A 21,787-nucleotide genomic window follows, 5' to 3' on the forward strand; every position below is an offset into this window, starting at 1 on the left:
ATAGACTCTGAGCCTCGTGTTGTAATTCACAGATACAACATTAGCAGCCATAGATAATATGTTAATAGATCACATGCAGGACGTTTTTTCAATTAAATGGGACATTGTTGGATACAATTAAAAACCTTAGCGTAAATACTGTCATGTAATGTAATGAACACAACATACCTAAAGGACAAGGAAGTGTGTGTGTGTGTGTGTGTGTGTGTGTGTGTGTGTGTGTGTGTGTGTGTGTGTGTGTGTGTGTGTGTGTGTGTGTGTGTTGTTTCTCAGCCGTGACTGCAGGGTTGCTTTGCCTGCCCACCTGTTCAGACCTGCTCTACTCTTACATTCAGCCCTAGAGCGGTAGGGAGTGATTGAGCCAAATGTGTGTGTACGTTTGTGCCTGTGTGTGTGTGTGTGAGTGTATATGTGTGACACACTGTGACGCCTTCCTGGGTGAGAGGTGAGCCTACTATTTACCACCCACGACGAAAAGAAGAGGGTAGACTGCTGAGACATACAATGAAAAAAAGGGAGGGCGTGTGTGTGTGTGTGTGTGTGTGTGTGTGTGTGTGTGTGTGTGTGTGTGTGTGTGTGTGTGTGTGTGTGTGGTGTGGTGTGTGCAACCCACAGCATTTACACTGATAAGTCAGATACTGAAAATGTTGTAAGCTGTATTTCATTTCACAACAAAGACCTAAGTCACAGTATTGCAAAGGTTTTGTTATTTTATTCTATGACAATATTGTGCTATTACCACATACACATACACATTGTGTACGTAAATACCTATCGAGACTGAGCGATGGTTCAGATGACAGTTAATAAATGTAAATGTAAAATAATGAAATCAGGCCAAGTCATTAAACCGAATTTAGACTGAATCGCTTACTAATTTACTCCTGCGGTCCTTGTATAGGCTCATATGTGGTATAAAGCTACATAAATCAAAGCAGCTCATATTTAAATTTTTCTAGTTGCTTGAAATGCAAAATGACAGGTCACAGTAGGCCCCCAAATCCAAAGAAAACAAGACGTAGAAGGAGCTTACGTACTCACAACTGGAAGAAAGAAATCTACTACAATCAAATGAAGGTCAAGTCTTTTGCCGCAGAAATGACTAGAAGACTTTTTGCGCTTCTCAGCTCAGCTGTGAGACAAAAGTTCCCTTACACTTCATTTACAGAGACCTGCCATTTCTTATAGGTATCCCCATGACTGCAGAACATCGCAATGCTACAGCAATTCAGCCACTAAAAACGTGTGTGTTGTTGTTGTCAAGCCCCGATTTTGAATGCCAAGCCCAAATTCATGGCTATGTCTCGCTCTCTTTATTATACCCACTCATGTCTCATGGCCAGCGTGTTTCATCTGCTTAATAAAATTCTCCACAGCCAATGATTCAGAATTAGAGGGGTACTACAGGGAGAGGCGAACAAAAATGATTATTGGATGAAAATCCCCTCAATCCATTTAAGCAGCATAGTCTGTGCTCCCAGTAGGACACAGTGCTGTCAATAACACACAACAGGTGGATGCTGTTTAAACAGTAGATGGGTCAATTAGGGATGGTAACTAGCAGTTTGGAGATACACAGGTTTAACAGCTCTTTTAGACGTCACTAAGATTGACAATAATGATGCATTCACATCACGTGCTGTAATGTTGCAAATGTAAAGGCTGTCATGATTCAGTGTCATAATGATTCACTCACAGATCATGCAATTGCCAGTTTTATTATAGTCCTTTTAAAAACAGCATGTCCAGGTTATGTGGATGCGAGCACCAACTGGCACATTATGGCATGCTAAGCAGTCCTTGTAAAGGCAGTTTTCCCCCATAAAATTTCAACGCATTCTCATAGCTATTTGAACGGATGGTTCATGAGAACAGGCTGAAATTTATTTAGATAGAGGGTCAGTGAGTGGTGCCCAGTTTGCTTAAGGCTTGGCAAGGTAAGTTAGTTAGGCCTCTTATGTGTTTCCAAAGGGCCTTCAGTGCTTTATGCTCTGTATTTTATTTTGCTGCATACTGAACTGCATTATTTGCAATAAACAATGTCATTATTTTGTAATTAAATGTTGTCCCTTGGGAAATTCTTGTGATGATGAGCTATGAAAATAAACTTGAGTTGACCTGACACTGCATTCATAATATATATTTTTTCGTCTATTTTCTTCTGCATCAACCTAATTTACCTATAGGGTTCACCAAAGTTTCATATATTCCTATAGTATCCTCATCTTTAAATAATAATTCTCCATCTTTTCATTCTTTCTCTGCAAACACAAGCGTTCTCCCATGGACTGCTCTGGAGAGATGAGATTCAATCTTGTTTGCCTGAGACGATCAAATATAATGAATATGTAGTATGTGCGTGCGTGTGTGTGTGTGTGTGTGTGTGTGTATATGTGGATCTTCTCTATACCTATACCATGCACTTCTCTCCTATCGACCAATGTCCTTCGTTCGTGCAAAAGTAGGTTAGCTGACACGGCAGTTACCATGGCAACCGGCTCTTTGCTTCCTTGTTGAAGAGTATGTGAGTGTGTTCTCACAGACAATGTGCATGGTGGGGATACTAACAGTGGTGCTAACAAGGTCACAGAGTCTGTGGTAGGTCCATTTGTACAGCATTAGTGTGTCCTTCCATAAACAAAAGGTTACAGCAAATATTTCTGCGATATAAAATTGTGTGTTTTATGTGGTTCAAATGTACACTTTTTCGTGGATGATGGAATCAGCTATGGAACTTTTTCTTTTTTCTGTATCGCATTGATTTCATCGTTGAAAAGTTAGACCATATTTTCTTTCAGAGTTCAAGCTTCCTTGGGGCACATAAAAAAGCATGGGGAAGTTTTCTTTTAATGATTTTTGGCTGCAAATTGAAGTTACCCTAACTTCATTATACCAAGCAGCAAATTAGGCCTCCACTGACTGCTATCTTCTGTGAGCTACAGTACTTTGATGTGGTGCTGAGGGGGGGCTGTGACAGCTGCTGCTGTACTATACTGAATCTTTAAAAATCTGATCTCCAGCATTAATGCATGTTGACTTTAAGACTTTGTAGAAACTATATATACTATATATATGTGTGTGTGTGTACATATCCGTATATATGTGTGTGTGTCTTTGCTGCATCCTATTTATTGCTGCAAGAACAAAATTTTCCCACAGGGATCATGCAGTATGTAAAGGATATGTAATCCTATACCATTTTATTTTATGTTCCCTTATCAAATAATCCCTTGCATTGCATCTGATCATATCTGATCTTGTTAAATCTTTTTTGTCACATTATGCCTAATATCTCTCAGCTTGTCTCATTGTATGGTTTCATCTATTAGATTTCCCCCATTATCTCAACATAGCCTATCTTGTTATATCCCATTGCAACTTATGCAGAGTCAGTTGCATATGTTTTTTGTAACACCATCCATCATCGTAAATACAGGTTTTGCTTAATATGTGTTTTTGTCCGGCCTGTGACAGAGAAGACATCATTCTCTCAGCAGAACTCATCAGTCATCTTGTTATCCTTTCCTCATCCTCTCTTTATCCTCTCTTCTCATCTAATCTCTTCTCCTCTCATCCTCCTTTTCAGTCAGGAAGCCCCTGGATCGACATCAATGAGCTTTTCAAAGGAGGGAGACATAGAGACAGAGAGAAGAAAGAAAAGAGAGAAGAGGATGAAGGAAAAGGAAAACAGACTGAGAGAGGGACTGATAAAGTAGAAGAAAAAAGAGCAAGTGACCAAGAAGGAGAAAGACATTGGAGATAGAGAAAAAGAAAAACAGGGACAGAGGGGTAAGACAGAGACAGAGAGGGAGAGTGAGTAATTACAGGACTCCCAGTGTTTTCAAAGCCCCTCTTTTATCTCACCCTTCCTGTGGCTGAGAAAAAGAGAAGCGGCGGAAAAGGGGAGGAGAAGAGGAAGACTTAAGTCCAAGCTTTAGTCCAACTCAGACAACAGGCACCAGTCATCCACATCACACAACCACAGACACTAACACACACTCTCAACTAATTTATAGCTTCTGTTTCAAAGACATTTTATCATCTGAAACACCGTGTTTGTGTGTGTGGGTTGACTCTACGTAAACTACTCTAATAGCAATAGTAGAAAAATTCAACTTTTTCTCTGTCCACCTATGATTTTTGTGGTTATTATTTATAGATGTTATATGTTGATCTGCTGATATGGAGCCTGCATGCTGTACCAGAACAAATGGCACCAATTTTTGTTGTGTGGCCATTCAATTTAAGTGAAGTGAAATTGTAGTAGTATTAACAGTAGAAGTTGAAATCATTAGCGGTAGTGGTGGTAATAAGTATGTAAATGAATGTGTACGAAAATTGATGGCTAATTGCAAATTTTATCCGACTGTGTGTCGGAATTCAGCGGCCGGTGCTGCCTGGGTTACTGCCTCGTCGCCCGGCCTGTTCTCCTACACAGACCCCAGCCTGATGTGAGCTAGATGGAGCTCCGTCACGGCCGGCAGCCCGCGGTGCTCGATACCCGCGTAAAGTCACCGTTTCTGGGTTACTGGACTACCAAACGCCGCTGCCCTGACAGAGCTCCAGGGCCTGCAGCTCCCCTCTTGTCCACGAGTCTCATCGATAGAGCCCATGACTGGATGGAGCTCTTATCAATGAGCTAGCTAGCCTCCTCCTAGACCTCTGAAATTCACAAAAATAAATTAAATTAAAAACAGACACAACTGTTAGCTTTGTAAGACCTTGGGGTAGCTGTAATATAAGTGATGTGACGAAATTCTAACTGTAAATATACTCTAGTTATGCTGAAAGTGTAGCTAACTAGCAGCGAGCTTTACCCATAAGATTGAAGGGACACTAGCAGCTAACGAAAGCCCTCATATTCACAAAAATGCATTGGATTGAAATCGGACATCACTGTTAGCTTTATAAGACCTTGGGGTAGCTGTAATATAAGTGGCTTGATGAAATTCAAACTGTAAATATACTATAGTTATGCCGGCAGCCGGCCAGCTCCGCAGAGCCCCGAGCCTGGGTATGGATCCAAGCAGGCTCGAGCTTTCTCGTCAGACTGTCTGCAGCTTATGAAGTCCAAAACGTCTTACCAAATTTGCAATTAGCCATCAATTTTCGTAAAACGGCCCATATTTGAGCTTTATATAGTTGATTTCTCGCATAAAAAAGTCTCAGAAGTGAATTTAATAACAAAATAGCAGACAAACAATGTATAACATTGCACTGTCTTGTCTCCAATGTATGTGTGAGTGGTTGCTCAACCTATATAATCATTCTATCACCCCTTTAAAGTGTGTTATTATAATATGCATTGCAAACACTACATTCATCATGTATAAAATTAACTGGTTTCAATGATTCTTTGAGGTTTTTGTTACTTTTTTTGTCTTATGTGACAGCATAATTGATATCTTTGGATTTTAACTAATTTGATTGTTTGACTAAACGAATGAGCAATTTTGAAGATGTCAATTTGACCCTAGAAACTTGTGACAAACTATTAATCAATTCATTGAGAACACATTTGCAAAAAAAAAAAAAAAATCAATAATGAAAATATGAGTTAGTTGCAGCCCTAATATGTAAGGCTGCATCTAGCCTATATAAACACACACATATATTCAGAGAGAATACCATATACAAAATTATATTAGTTTCAGTGTATACATGTCCTAGAAATACTGCTTTTGTGAGCTAATACACCTTTAACACGTAACCTTGGTGATATAGATCAGTGCACATATGTTCAATAACATTTATTTTGCACATATTATTATAGAGGTATACAGTAAGTGCAAAGTAAAACTGATTTGTGTTAATCTTGGTTGTTGTTTTCCTTATGATGATCACTGACTTTATATTGCCACTTTACCTTTCTACTTTTACACCTGTTTACATCTCCGTATATATATGCACTATTTAATGTCTTTGATTCTCTTTCTCTTTTAAAACCTTGAAACTTAATGAGCTGGTCTTATTGGTCGCTTTGAAGAGGATGCTAAATGACTTGGAGTACAGACACATCTGGCTGTAGATGTTTGATGTATTTATGACTTTAGGAAATAGTTTTATGTTTTAACTGTTTTTGTGTACTTTGTGTTCGTGTGACTGTACTGCTGCCAGGACACTCTTGAAAAAGATTTTTTTTTTTTTTTAATCTCAATGAGGTTGTTTCCTGGTCAGATAAAGGTTAAATTAAATAAATAAAAATACATTAATAAATTTGACTTAATTTTTAAAAAAACATTTTTTTTTTTACATATTTAATGAGCATTGTTGGAGACAGCCTAAGATCCTAGATTTTCATTGCCAACGAATTGTAATTATTGTGCATACGACAATAAATACTTTGAAACTTGACTTGAAACACTAGGTGGCGGAGTTGAGTCGTAGCCTGCAGCACGTTAATTGCCAAGAGTCTACCTGGGACATGTTAATCTGTCTCTCATTCAGGGCGGAGAAAAACCTCTCACTTTTTTCTCATCAAGGAGGAGCCTTCAGACACACCGACATGCACCAAAGTGGAGGCTGAGACACAACTTGGACTGAGTGGAGTAAAAACTCGCAGACAGCCAGTCCCTTGGCGATGCTTATCTAGATATTGATCACCGACCACCAAGGACTGATCGCCCCGCCAGCAGAGCTCGCAGTGCCGCTGAGGAACCAGAGCAGCGTGCCCCCCCTCTCTGAGCTTCAGGTAAGACTCTCAGGAATGCAAGGACGGATTGCTGCAAGACTTGGGGGAAATTCCTGAGCAACTCTTATTATGGCAAACAAACATGTGCTTTACTGTAATTTTACATAAAAAAATAGGCTACGTATGAATTGTTATTCTTTTTGTGATAGGAAATGTAAGGGTTGAACAGAAACACTGCTGATGCATGTCATAACAAAAGATGTGACATCTTATTTATTTGACAGACTGATTCAGACTGGTCAAAGTATACATCTCTTAGGCTAAAGACATGTTTGTTGTCAAGTGCATCAGTTATGTATGAATATATTTCCAATAGTATTATTTGCATGAATTTCATCTACATGAAATTCATGTTTAAATACAGTCTGGGTGAAACAGGCATATCCCCCAATACATTGTGAAAGGTACTGTGCGTGTTGGTGCAAAGGTTGTAGCCCAAGGTGGAAGAGAAACGAGATTGTTTCTCACATCACCAGCTTCACACTTTAGGCCTGGACTGCTTTTTGACAAGGTTGTGATTTTTGAATTCCAAACATGCTGCAGATATAAACTTTATTCTCTAGTGATGATTTTGATTAGTGTGAAAAGAGTAGAAGAACATTCAGTTGCAAAAGCGTTTGGGTTTTTATATTATCTGGATGATAAATCATTTCAATGCTGATAAGCCAAATCAGTCCTGTATGAGTATGTGTATGCATTGGGGAAGTTTGCCTATGACACTGTCTATTTGTGGCTGTGTGTTTGAGCAAGTGTGTGACCTTGCACACTTTTCTTCTCTGTCTGCATAATTGTTTTCTTGGTGCCGCCTGACTGTCCCGGGCCCCGGGGCCCCTGGGGGAAGTCCTGCCCGCAGACAGGCAGCTCGGCCCGGCTGGGGACATGCCGGGTCCTGCCGAGCCTCTGAAGTCTGCTGGCTGGCTTTGAACTGTAGCTGCTGGAGGTGGAAATCAATCCGTCTCTACCCCCTCTTCTCTTTCTCTCCCTCTTTCTATCTCTCTATCTGTGTCTCTCTCTCTCCCCCTGCAGTCCCCAGCACAGCGCGTCTCCGCTGCCACTGAATCTTTCATGTTCACAGGTAGAAAGGCAAAGGAGACACCGAGAAGAAACAGGGGAGGGAGTGTAACTCATCTTCAAAAGAAGTTAATATGGTTTCTGAGGATTAAAGGGATGAAGGCAGAAAAAGTAACAAAGCCAGCGCCTGTAGTCATGATCATCCCATTCTAGAATGAAGTGAATAGATAATGTGTTGATTTACTCGCCGCTCTGTCGCTTAATACTGCTCAGTACTAGAATTCACACAATGACCCTATTTATTTTGGAGTGATGTCATAGAAAGGGAAGGGATTCTTGTATTTCTTTTCTCTGTGAAAGTTATTGTTGAGATTTATGTCACAGCTGATTCCAATCCATACAGCATAATTATTCCCCCGTCAAGAAATTTATAGAGCTCAGGAGGCCTGTTAGGGTTGAATGTTTCATAATGCTAACAACATCTAAAAGATAATTCTACTAAACACATCAGAAAGAGTTTACGTTTGGAAGTGAAGTTTTTTCAGCTCATTAGGTTACTAATTTGAATTTATGGCAGGACTGTTTGGTGGAGGCTTTTATCCAAACTGCCTCAGCAGAACCACGAACATGTGCAAGAATCCTTTACATTTTGTATAATGTATAGGATTGTAATAATGATCTATGTGAATGTAACACATGTAGATGTATAGTGATAATCTAACAATCCAGTAGGAGATACATCTAAATAAACAAAAATGTCAGTGTCAACTTCCTCCCCACAGGGATAATGACATTTATTTTTATGGTTTATTTTATTTTATGACTTCTGGAAAAAGTACAAAGAGACTTCACTGAAATACTTCTTTCTCAGTTTTAGAGTACTCAAGTGAAAAGATAGTGTTGCACTTAAAGGAACGCGCCGACTTTTGGGGAATTTAGCTTATTCACCATATCCCCCAGAGTTAGATAAATCCATACCCTTCTCATCTCCGTGCGTGTCGTAACTCTGTCTGACGGCTCCACCGCTAGCTTCGCTTAGCCTAGATCATGAAGGTAACCGGCTCCAACTAGCCTACTGCTCCCAATAAGTGAAAAAATAATGCCAACATTTTCACATTACATTTTGTGATTTGTATTGTCACAGTGTGTACAAATAACAAGGTCACATGAGACACAGCCGTCTTCTAACCGTATATAAACTGGGAACTATATTCTCAGAAAGGCAAAGAACTGCAACTTCTGCTACTTGGGCGGAGTGATTTGCTCACGGCACACAAGAAGCCTTGTGTTGAGGAGCAGAGAGCAACGGTGCTTTTCAGGTGTTGCGCTAATCACTCCGCCCAAGTAGCAGTGCTTTGCCTTCTGAGAATATAGTTCCCAGTTTGTATACGGTTAGAAGATGGCTGTGTCTCATGTGACCTTGTTTTTTGTACACGCTGCGACTATACAAATCACAACATGTAAATAGGAACATGTTGGCGTTATTTTGTCACTTGTTGGGAGCAGTAGGCTAGATGGAGCCGGTTACCTTCAGGATCTGTGCTAAGCTCTGTGTCTAACTCTGGGGGATACGGTGAATAAGCTAAAGTCCCAATAAGTCGGTGTGTTCCTTTTAATTGTATTCATAATGTCTGAGATTACTAAAAGCACTGGACAAGAAGTGTTGATGTACAGTACAGTATATTCAGAAGGCTTTTTACCTCTATCAGTTGTATTTTACCCTGACAGCTGTTCAGAAATGAGCAAAGAAACAATCCACTGATAAAATACAACTATCAGTATGCTGAGGTTCTGCATGCACGCTGATAGTGTGTGCAGCTAAAAGTGATGTTCTTAAAAGAGCAAAGAAAAGGCTTAATCTGACAATATACACTAATTACTGCTGCATACCTCACAGTCACCAGGACAGACAACAAAACAAGTAATATAGACTTCAGGACTCCCCGAAGGGCCTCCAGGAGGTCCCTGGTAAAACGAGGAGGTAGCTGCATTTCATTATATTTTAATTTACATGCAATAATCTCAGCAAAGCAACATACAAGGAAGAAGAACAAAACTTTTCCAATCATGGGTTTAACTCTCACCATTATTATATCCCCCATGCACAGCGCAGACAGTTTTAACAAACCGATACTAAATCAACAGTTGAAACCTCTCCATGCAGGCCCAAGGGAGCAGGTTTAATGCAATTGGGGTTTGTGGTCTAATTTGTGTCTACAAAAGAGTCCTCTGTATTGGGAACCTACTTCAGTCAGTGTCTTCTATACAGAGTCATTGAGTCAAAACTTCATTTCTTACATTGTGGAAAAACAGAAATATTGAGTGAGGTCTTGAAAATCAGAGTTAATATGATGCACAAAAATACACGAGAGCTTTGAAGCTAAAACAAATTGGTGTGTGCTGGCTGGTGCTTAAAAGGAACAGCTCTTGTACACCAAACTGTGTTGTTTCTGGCTTGGTTGGCGAGATAATTAATTGGCAGGTGGGAAGCCGGTGAGGGATTGTGTTGTCGGTCGGGGCACCTGTGCAGATGGGTGTAGTATCTGGGGTGTGATGTGTATGACGAATGAAAATACACATTATCAGAAGCAGGCGTGAATGCTTTTGTTGGTCTGCAACTTTCATCCCTTGAAATAACTGCTTAAATTCTTGAGTCTTTACTTATCCAACGGATTGACGAGGATTTGCGCTTTGAAGATTCCTGCATCCATCATGACTATAGCTGCTGCTCAGACGACTAGAATTATCCCCCCCGCAAGAAAGACTCCAAGAGCCCTCCGATTTGTTTTAAGAACTCCCCACAAAGGGTGAAAACGCACACCTACGGTTTATTGTTGCAAAGCTTAGTGAGCAAAGTGAGTTCCAGACAACTGGAAACAAACAGAAATGAACAATGCGGATCCAATGCTGATTTATTTGACTGAAAAATCAATGTTTTAACTTTGACTTAAGGTCATTTATATTAGAGCTGTGGCAGTATTCTTGTTTGGTAACCACACAAGGTTCCCAAAAGGCTTGTCCACTGTTGATTTCAAGGGTTTTGTACATTCTTTAATGGTCTGTTACGGTTCTGTATTGTCCAGAAACATATTCATCCTATTGACTTAGGAAACATATAAATCCTAACTTTTTAGTTGATAGGATTGCATGGTTCTGCTATCCTATTATTGCAGGTTAGAGGGCAGCAATAAGACGCATGCAGACAGATTCCTGGTTTCAGATTAGGCTTCCCACCTACAGCCACTGTAAAATAAACAGAGACAGAGACAGAGAGATGTTCTGCCCCAGCAGAGCTAAAGAGGGGAACAAGGGATCAGGGAGAGGAGACGATGAAAGACGGATCACCGGCAGGCAGAGAATCAAAGAACCTACTGACTGACTGGAGCTGGGATAGGTGTGTGTTTACAAGAGTGTGTGTGTGTGTGTGTGTGTGACTTCTTTTCATGTGCCCTAAGAGTTAGTTTTTCCTGCACGCAGAGTGGGAAGCTGACAGTAAGTCTGTAATTAAAGCAATCAAATGATGAAGAGAGATGAAGAAACATCATACACAGATGTGCACGCACACAAACACACATTTCATGTAGTGCTCTGCTCATGTATGTAACTCAACATTGATATTATTGGATATGTGATTTTCTGCTTTTTAGAAAACGTCTGCACATTATTTAAGGAATTAAGTATTTTACATGAAGTTTTTCCATGAGCGAATCGCAGTCTTTCAACTGTAGGTGACATGTGAGCCATCAACTCTTTGTGTGGCCCAGTTATTGTAGTAACTACTCTGATTTGTCAGTGGAAATTCAAGTTGCTGCCAAGCATGTTTTGACACTCCTGCGAAAATACAGTTTACACTGATAAACCACGATGCTGCAGTTGGATGGAGTCGGACTAAATGGATATTTAGTCGGCAGACGAGGGCCAGCTGTCGTCTGAGGTTTGTGCCTGTCTCCAAAGTTGGAAATCACTTTAATCATGGGTGTATTTTCACATCAAACTAAGACGGTCATCAGGTTGCAAATTAGACTTATCTTTTTCTGGCTCATTTAGTTCCTGAAAGCTGAGCCTTGATGGCCCCTTTGTTTAGTGAGTTTGACTTCCTTTAGCACTGACAAGACATGCAAGGAGAATGGAAATGAACATTTGCAAGCATGTCAGCAGGGCAGTGTGTGATTATTTGATAATAATGATTAATGTGCACTGCAAACATAGTGTTGTCTTTTTGTTTTTAGATATTTTCCCATGATGAGATTTTTTGAGATACAGTCACAGTCTGATTCAGCAGAAGGTGAAAGCGGTTGGTCTAATTTGACTGACAGCGCTGCCGCCACCCCTCTATTTACTCTCCAGCTGCCTCCAAATCATAGAAAGGAGACAAAATGCCAGCAGCACATTCCTCCTTTGTAATTCACTTCTTGAAAAAAGACAGTAGGGCACTTATAATGACTTAAAAGTGGATTGGCCAAATTCTTGAACACACACTTGGAATGATTATTCAAAGTCAGAGCAGAAAATTCAGGTGAGGTGTGCGCTTCTCAGATTATTAGAAGCAAAGGCAGATGATTATGGACACTGTACAGTTAATGACATAGTATTATACTGAATGAAAATGTTTTTTTTGGAATGATTATAGACTATTGTAAGAAGAGTTTCTCTGATTATAATATCCTCATAACTCACAATTCACAATTATGTTCACTTTGCGATGGGTGTTTTGGTGAGGTCTTTATCGTGGACCTACTTGAGTGAAAAACCTGACATGAAACATAACAAAGTAGATAGAATCAGAGGCACAACCATGCAGTGTTTAAATTAAAAATACATGGTAAAATGAACCTTGTTGGAGAGACCTGTTAGGGGCGATTCCAGGATTTTTTAATTGGGGTGGCACAGGGGGGGACCAATAATTAGTCGGGGGGGCAGTGGATTTAATCAGAGTACAGCATAGAAAATCAGCTTAGAAATAAAGGAAATATTGTATAGGACAGAACAACACAATGAAATTTTGCTAAATAAAACACATCACATTCATTATTAATTTAACTTGTGTTTTTTTTTTTTCTCAACAAATTGGAATTATATTTCAGGGGAAGGGGGGCGGGTGGCACCCTGGGCCGCCCCTCTAGACCTGCCCTCTGGACCTGTTTACCAAGAGGTTTAAATGAGAGACTGCAGAGACTTGATAGCGGGGAAATCCACGTTAGTGGTTTTCTGCTCTGTTTTTTATCTACAAACCCACAGGGTTGAAATGTTATTACTTTATTAATTCATCATTTATTTTAGTCATAATCATAATATCCCAGCATTTATTTAATTATTATTGTGGCACCTTTTGCCAGTTAACTTCATTATGTATCTTGCGTCTATAGATAGCAAGGTACATTTATATTTGCTACTGTTAGTTTTTGATTGATTTAGTTAGCGTGAAGGTGTACACTTAGTATTGACATGTGCAGTCCTGATGCAGTGGGAAGTTGTTACAAATACACAGTACTTTAGTTTACAGAAAATGATCTACATTCTGTAATAGTTGGAGAATCAGCGGCTCTAAGCTGGTGAGTTTGATATACTTGCTGCTTGGTTGGCTGGAAAACAGCAGGATTTGAGGTGTTGTGCACACACACACACACGCAAACAGGCAGGCGGCCAGAGTGAGTAACATGTGTTTAAGATCTTGCTTGGATTTGGCAAGTTGAGCCAAGGATAAAGTAATTGGCTATTTTAGGAATAAAGCAGTGTATTGATCAACTTTGGAAATAGTTTATGGCCTGGAAGCGGAAGGATTATATGTGTTTATGACAGGATTAGAGCAATAGCTTGGTTAGCTGTTGTATGGGGCCAAAATTATATTTTATTCAGAGTGAGACATTAATACTGCAGTATAAATGGCTATAGCTATCAAATATTGGTAAAAATCATCATCTATCAGCAAATCAAGTCAAATAATATCAGCATTAACGATCCAGTACTAACATGTACAATTTCATTTGTATAGCAAGCATTTGGAGCATATGTTGTTTTTGAATCATAAGATTGAATATATATTTAATACAAAGACAGGATAGGAGATTGAGAAAGATTGCAATGGAAAACAGACTTTCCTTTTAGAATTACCAAAACCAGGATGACAGAGACCCTTGGATCCACATGCTGCTGATTTAATTGTCATCAGAAATTAAGTAAAGAGGAAGAGCCCACAAACCACCCTCTAACCTCATTCATCTTCTTCACTGGTTTGCTTCCTGGCCGAGAAGCCTTGCCACTGATTAGCCCATTACTTAATCGGGCAGGAAGTTATTATCAACCGGTGTAATGAATAGACATTACAGTGTTAAACACTGATGGCGAAAAGCCATTTCCCATACAATCCATGGGAAATTATACTGAATTACATGACGGAAAGACACAGAACCATGCAGAGAAAGAGACTTATTAGGCTCTATATTTCATAATGAAAATAATGAATGGGATCAAATCAATGAAATGGTGAAAAAAAAGAGACATAAAGAGCAATGTTTAACACTGGTTAACAGTGTCCATTAAACAGTGTCCATTTAATGGTACAGTAAAACTTAACAACAACAAAAGTGCTAAAAGTTGGCATTTGTTTAGTCCTTTCAGTGCACTAACCTGGTTTAGTGTTGCCCCAGTTTGTGGCTCTCATGTGTAACCCTTACATTTAAGTCACTAAGGATCCGGTTTTCCAAAATCCAAACAAAGATGGTAGCCGGAAGGTTTAGCATACATACATGTACATAAAGAATATCGAAAATATAGGGTAGTTTCTTTATATTGGGATTTGACACCTAAATATGTGGGTCATTCACATGGTGTCCACTAAAGTTAAAATCAAAGGTTGGATTTATCCCAAGCATTAGCTGACATTCAATAACAATAATTTACACACTGTTAGATCATATTTACGTAGTGTTTTTAATCTTGAAACCGGGTGGGTCTACAGTAACTACATAGATTGTAGGGATCATCTCCCGGTAGCGGTCCCTTTGTGGCTCGGCCCGTTGAATTTAGCGACTGCTACTGGTTGGTCCAGGACTCCACATGAAGTGGTTTGGGATCTTGGAGATATTGTGAAGCTTCCAAATGTTACACTGCAGTCCTCCTGAGGCCGACAACAGAATTAGGAATGACAAAGGCTGCAATGCTTGGGAATTGGCCTTCCACTCTAGGTGGAAAAATTGGCCTACCACAGACTAACCATGCAGTAATAATCTACTCCTTACAAAAGACTAAAGCACATTTGTCAGTATGATTGTGCTGCCAGAGACATGACTATTGTTTTTCAAGTAATGACCAATAATGAAAAGCCCATTTCCTATAAGAAACTAATCACCTGAAATGTTCTTAGTCATTAACACACAATGTGCTTACACAGTAAGGTCTAAAGAATACAAACACAAGCATGAATAAAAAGAGACTGACTGGCAGGTATGGGTGGATGCCTGCTGCCACTGGCAAAAAAAATGAGGAACAGTTTAGAGAATTAACTTTAACTGTCTACTTAATGTATATGTGCTTGTATGAGCTGATCTATGGGAATTTCCATATGCCAACCCCTCCTTTCACCTACAGGGTATAAACATCCCCATAATGACTTTTAGCTAAGTCTATCACATTTGGCTGTCATACTGTATTTAGCTGCAGTCCATATCAATACAGATTTAATTCTGCTTTGAAGTTCATTATATTAAGGCATTATGCTTGTTACTGTAGGCCAGGGAACTCTGATGAAGGGTGTGTTCTTTTAGGTCTCATTGAATCGCATTTTATACATTTTTGAGGTCAGTGGGTTTGTTATTGTGCATTTTTTAATGAAGCAGAGTAAATTGTCCTCCGATAGTTATGTGGATTTCATATTGGGTTTCATCTGCTGACAAAAAGAACAATCAAATGCAACCAAATGAAAAACAGAGATGAAGACATAGCTAATGAAGGGAGGGGGTCTAGCAAATGTTGCAAAATAAGGCTTTAAAAAAATAACTGAACTGATTGAACTGTTTTTCCTCAGTGCGTTAAATTGACATGCTCATACTGGGAGCTGCCCAGTATGAGCAGTACAATCTCTGTAAAATCTCTGTGTTCTACTGGTGCCACAAAAAACTGTATATACGCTCACCTGGTAATGACACCGCTAAAGACAGAAGGGTTATTTATCGGAGATTATGTGGTCGTTAGAAGATTAATATCCTCAGGGGGCAAAAGACTTGGGCTGGCTTTCATCTCAGACCTGCCCCGACAGAAAGAGTAAGGCTAAGAGAGACAGAGTGAGGGTGGAAAGAGGTAGAACAGAGTGTCAAAAGACACAGCGGAGTATGTGTGTGTGTGTGTGTGTGTGTGTGTGTGTGTGTGTGCGCACATCACTTTAACCCCATAATGAGTAGCCTTAAGGGGGTCCACAGCCATTTGGCAGTTCTTCATTTCCTGATTTGAAAAATAAAGTGCTGTCTCCCTTTTTATCTCTTCAGCAGCAACACACAACCCAATACACACGTGCATGTACACACACACACACACACACACACACACACACACACACACACACACACACACACACACACACACACACACCCACACACACACACACACACACACACGTACACACACACAAGCACACACCGGTTGTGGTGTTACCACAAGGACTTGTGCAATTAAGCTTATTTTTCCCTCAGAAGCCAGCCCTGTGCGTATTTATAGGATATATATCTATATGTGTGTGTGTGTGTGTGTGTGTGTGTGTGTGTGTGTGTGTGTATATGTGTGTTGAAGCTGTAATTACGCAAATCAAACCCTCGGGGTCTGGGAATTAGCCATCATCAATGATCAAACGGTTTTTCACTCAAGTCTGTGACATGGAAGAGTGACATCAGCGGTTTAGAGCCAGACACACAGATTTTGACCTCAGATAGCAGTTAATGGCGCCTTCATCCCCCCACCTCTCTCTCTCTCTCTCTCACACTCTTTCTCTCTCTCTCTCTCTCTCTCTCTCAAACACACACACACACACACAAAAATCTGTGGACCTCAAATGTTTCAATAAAAATCTGCAACAGTAGCACCATGGTCCAATATGAGTTAAAAGTAATCCCAGTAAAAGGTTGACTGTTTGTCTTCTTGTATCAGTTTGAGTACTATGTGCTCATGTGTTCAGGACTGTTTGAGTGAGCAGATGTGATCCAGGTGTGTTATCAGTAGGATCCAGGGTGTGATGGGTCCCCTATAAAACCAGGAAATCAGACGGAAGCCTTAGATCCAAGAAAAGTATCTATATACACATTTATACATCTACCTGCATCTGTCTTTCATATAATTAACACTCAGAGACTCCATGAGAAATGTACTTAAAAACAGTAATTAAAGGTGTGTGTGTGTGTGTGTGTGTGCGTGCGTGTGTGAGTGTGAGTGAGTGAGTGAGTGAGTGAGTGCGGTCTTCACTGATACCATTGTTTGTCTTCTTTACTAATCCAATGTACATATATATGACTTCCAATTTTATTTAGCTGTGAAAATAAATAGAATCCTTACATATTTTTTTCTTTTATGTTTTTGGTGTGGCGGTTAGTATCCAATTCTAATTCCCATGTCTCATATTAATCATTCCAAAACTGTCTGTAACACTGACTCAAAGTTTTTTTATTTCATCTTAATGGCCAGAAAATTAATTTATCCACACGTTGAGTTGATCACAGGATTGTGCATTTGATTCCCGGTAGTTAAGAATATTGAATGTAATCTGGTAATTACTTGTAGATTAGAAGCAAATTATAATTGGAGAGAGTAATTTAACACCCAGCAGTTCCACAGTGTTTGTGGAATCCTCCGTGTCTCAGGAAGCATACAGAAGCAGCGTTCATTCAGTGTGTACTGCCACCCTGTCAGAAACCATGCGCGCACGCATGCACGCACGCACGCACGCACGCACGCACACGCACACGCACACGCACACGCACACACACACACACACTTTTTCATGCTGCAAGATAGGGAAAACTTATTTGAAAAAAAATATTGGCTTAAAGTGATGGTTAGGAGTAATTTTACCCTAGGGTCCTTTGCACCATGACCTCGAGCCAAACACCCCCCCAGAAGCTTTTTTCAGCTGGGTCGAACATTGGGCGAGTTAGCGTAGAGTAGCGTTATCAGCTGAATAGCTTAGCGCAGGGGCTAATGGACCCAGGTTTGTATCTCGTAAATGACCCCACTAATAATGCCAGAAATGATACCAAACTTTTACACTAGTACAAATAGGTTATGCATTCATAAAACGATGGATTGGAAAGTTTGTAAGTACACCAGAAGTTTATGTAAATAACACTTGCCTGCTGGCTTCTCGTCTCTGCTGCTGCTGCTGCTGCTGTTGCTACTGAGTGCTTAGGGCCGTCTACAAAATACAACACCGAAGAGAGATACAACAAAAATATTTATTAATTTAATGATTAAATAAGGTAATGTCTCCAAACTTACCTCAATTATAACTTGTCTCCTGCTAGTTATACTACAGCACTTACTTTAAAAAAAAGTTAAATTAATAAATATTTTTGTTGTATCTCTTTTCGGTGTTGTAATTTGTAGACGGCCCTAAGCACTCGTCTTACAGCAGCAACAACAACAGCAGAGAGCAGAAGCCAGCAGGCAAGTGTTATTTACATAAACTTCTGGTGTACTTACAAACTTTACAATCCATTGTTTATGAATGCATAACCTATTTGTACTAGTGTAGAAGTTTGGTATCATTTCTGGCATTATTAGTGGGGTCATTTACGAGATACAAACGTGGGTCCATTAGCCCCTGCGCTAAGCTATTCAGCTGATAACGCTACTCTACGCTAACTCTCCCAATGTTCGACCCAGCTGAAAAAAGCTTCTGGTGGGGTTTTTGGCTCGAGGTCATGGTGCAAAGGACCCTAGGGTGAAATTACTCCAAACCATCACTTTAAAATGTGATGTGTAATAAAACATATTCATATATAGTGTGGCCCTTTAAATGAAATGGTGCAGTGTAATCAAGCATGCAAGTTGCTTGTGCTGGGTTGCTTTTTCTTACTATTAAACATCGAACATGTGTCAGTTTCTTCCACTATTTTCCTTCTTGATGACAGTGATTTACACCAGAGCACTCTGTGTTTTCTGATTACATTTTTTTGTATTTGTTTGCAAATCTTTCTGAGCCTTTGTAAGACTGGTTCTGGGCTCATAGTTTGAATTCAAACGCAGCTTAAGGGGTGATTCTTTACCAAAGGACCCCAGCCAACACATATGCTTTCATTACTAACACTCTTGCATGAACACACACACACACACACACACACACACACACACACACACACACACACACACACACACACACACACACACACACACACACACACACACACGCTCCATGCTTAGAGCAAACCAAAGCAGGACAAAAAGTAAATACTATCGCAGGCATGATCTTGCAGATGTACAAAGACATAAACAAACATTTACACATGACCACACACAGGCGCTAGGTGTGTGAATCTTCACTGGTCTCACAATTTAATTTGATTACAATTATCCTGTCTTCGATTCGATATCCCGATGCACCACGATGCGTCACCTCAATATTATTATTTCTTGCTACACATTTTGGTTTTCATCAACAAATTCAAGCAGTCAGATATATATGAACTCCCCTTTTTATTGTATCTCCTCTTAAAAAAGACACTTCCTGAATTTAGCGGAGTCTGAACACAACAGACAACAGACAAAAGGCAAAAAAAAGCAGCAAGTGGAAAATCAACAAGTAACATCAGTAAGCAATAATCGATTTAGGTCTGTCAATGCAATGATTCATTTCAACACTCCTAGCAGGCGCACGGACTCACACAAACATACAAATATATGTTAATTTATGCCTCACTGAGAGAAATACACACAGACTTTATGAAGCATTGCTAGCATTAAATTCATATCCAAACTCCAGCCATCATTTCACAAGTAAGAAAACAAACATACAATCTCATAATGATGGTTTGCCCAACATCCACTTCAGTATTACAGTCACTGTGTGTGGAGGACCTGAAACAGCATCTCAGCCATTCACTAAATGTTTATTTTTATTTTTCACCTTAAAGGTGCTCTAAGCAATGTCACGTGTTTTTTTAGGCTACAACATTTTTTGTCACATACAGCAAACATCTCCTCACTATCCGCTAGCTGTCTGTCCCCTGAATACACTGTAAAAAAAAACGCGGTCTCTGTAGACAGCGCAGGCTCCACAAACGGAAACAAAAACAAACCGCGCCAACCTGCACCACGAAACATAACAAACAGTGTTCCAGCCAATAACCGACAAGAAGGAGTTGGGGGTGGGGGTTGGGGGTGGGGGTTGGGGGGGTTAGTGCGTGGAAGGGAGGGGGAGGGGGAGGGGACGGGATGAGGAGGAGGGAGGGGCGAGCTAGCCTCCGTTTAGTTTGACAATACTTTGAACGTCAACAAGAACGTCACCCAACATTGCTTAGAGCACCTTTAACTTCACCTCATTTTGGTGGAGTTGAAATAGAGTTGCTAGCTGGTGTGAAACCAGACTTGAAAGATGTTTTTACTGGTGTTTCAACTAAGTTTGGGGTTTTGACATAAACGTTTGCCTAGTGCGAAAAAGACATAACTAAGAAATAGGCAGATCATTATTGAGTGATATCACCATTCTTTGTTGAAGCAGAGGTTAGCCAACGGTGATGTGTGCTTGCAGTTATGAGCCAGAGGAATGCCATGGGATGTTCTATTGCTGTTACATGTTTATGGGCAATGATGTGATGGTAATGGGACAGTGAACTCATCTGGGCCACACACACACACACATACACACACACACACACTGTGTGCCCACTGACCGCACTACTGCAGGAGTGCTTACATTCATGACATTGCTATTTTGTAAGTGAGGTTTGGTGCAGAAGGTTGATCGTAGTAAATGTTTACATTGCATGACTATTTCTCTTTGTCTTTCTCTCTGGTCTCCAGTAAGAAGACCAGAGCAAAAATGTCAGAGAGGAGAGGTCAGAAGAAGTCCATCTTTCTGTCATCATTATTGGTAAGTTTTTATTATTTGTTTCCTGTCTAATTCCCCCTGTCCTTTTACTTTAATTCAACATTTATTTTCTTTGTTCAGTTCTAATCCCAAACTAATTAATGTTTCCTTTGACTTTAGTTCCATTCATTTTTCCTTTTCCCCATGGTCCTTTCTCTTTTCTTCTTCCATTTCCCCCACTTTCACTCCACTCCTCCTGTCTTTCTTTTTTCTTGTCCTCCTCTGCTTCACCTCCTCCTTCCAGTAGCAGTAGCATAACTCAAAAACCATCATAATATTTCTGGTATACTCAGAAACTCTTTATTAGTCGATCGGTATGGCGCTCAGTCACGATCGACTCCACATTTGGCACTGGGTCATCCAGACTTTCGCTGTCATGTGCCAGAAACTTGCACAACTTTGCAGCACTTGTACCAATTAGTCAACCTTGGAGCTTTTCACAGAGCAGATATCTTTATAATCTGACTGAGAATCTAGAGATGCTCTGCCTGTTTTGACGTTGAAACTGGCAGAGTTCCCGACAGGCTCCTCCACCTTACCATCCCTCTCTCCTCTGTTTTCTTCTCATCAGTCACTACTAAGTGTACATGCAGGTTGACACTGGAGCTCTTAGTCAAGAAGGTAGAGATATTTGGATTCAGTCAGTGGTGTCAATTTACTACACCACACAGCAGTGGCATTAGAAATCTATTGCTACTGATTCTAAAAGCACTTATATAGACGACATTTCCGGGGTAAAGTGTGAAACAATGACAAAAAGCTGACAGAAAAGTACATTGGTAGTGTCATATTGTGCAATATCACATACAGAGACCACTCCAATAGAGGTATCAATGTGTGAAAATAAATTTTTCTGTACTTTTACTCAGGTACTGTGCTTACGTACAAATGTCATGTACTTGTAGAGTATAGTACTTTAGTATTTTCATGAGAATTTCTACTTCTTCTTTACTACATTTTAGAAGGAAATATTTTACTTTTTACTGCACTATATTTATCTAATAGCTGCAGTTAGTAGT

At 40.0% G+C, this 21,787-nt stretch overlaps 1 protein-coding gene across 1 annotated transcript in view; it reads left to right on the plus strand.

Moving 5' to 3' along the window:
* The first annotated feature begins 6,427 nt into the window (after nt 1-6,427).
* The window catches only part of edar (ectodysplasin A receptor), a 38,843-nt gene continuing 23,483 nt past the window's right edge, over nt 6,428-21,787 (plus strand). The window contains exons 1-2 of the mRNA XM_028591746.1: nt 6,428-6,691; nt 20,702-20,771. Of these exons, the coding sequence (XP_028447547.1) occupies nt 20,721-20,771 (51 nt within the window). The 5' untranslated portion in view covers nt 6,428-6,691; nt 20,702-20,720. The remainder of the gene's footprint in view (nt 6,692-20,701; nt 20,772-21,787) is intronic.

This window comes from Perca flavescens, chromosome 11 (assembly GCF_004354835.1).
Source record: "Perca flavescens isolate YP-PL-M2 chromosome 11, PFLA_1.0, whole genome shotgun sequence".
Lineage (NCBI taxonomy): Eukaryota > Metazoa > Chordata > Actinopteri > Perciformes > Percidae > Perca > Perca flavescens.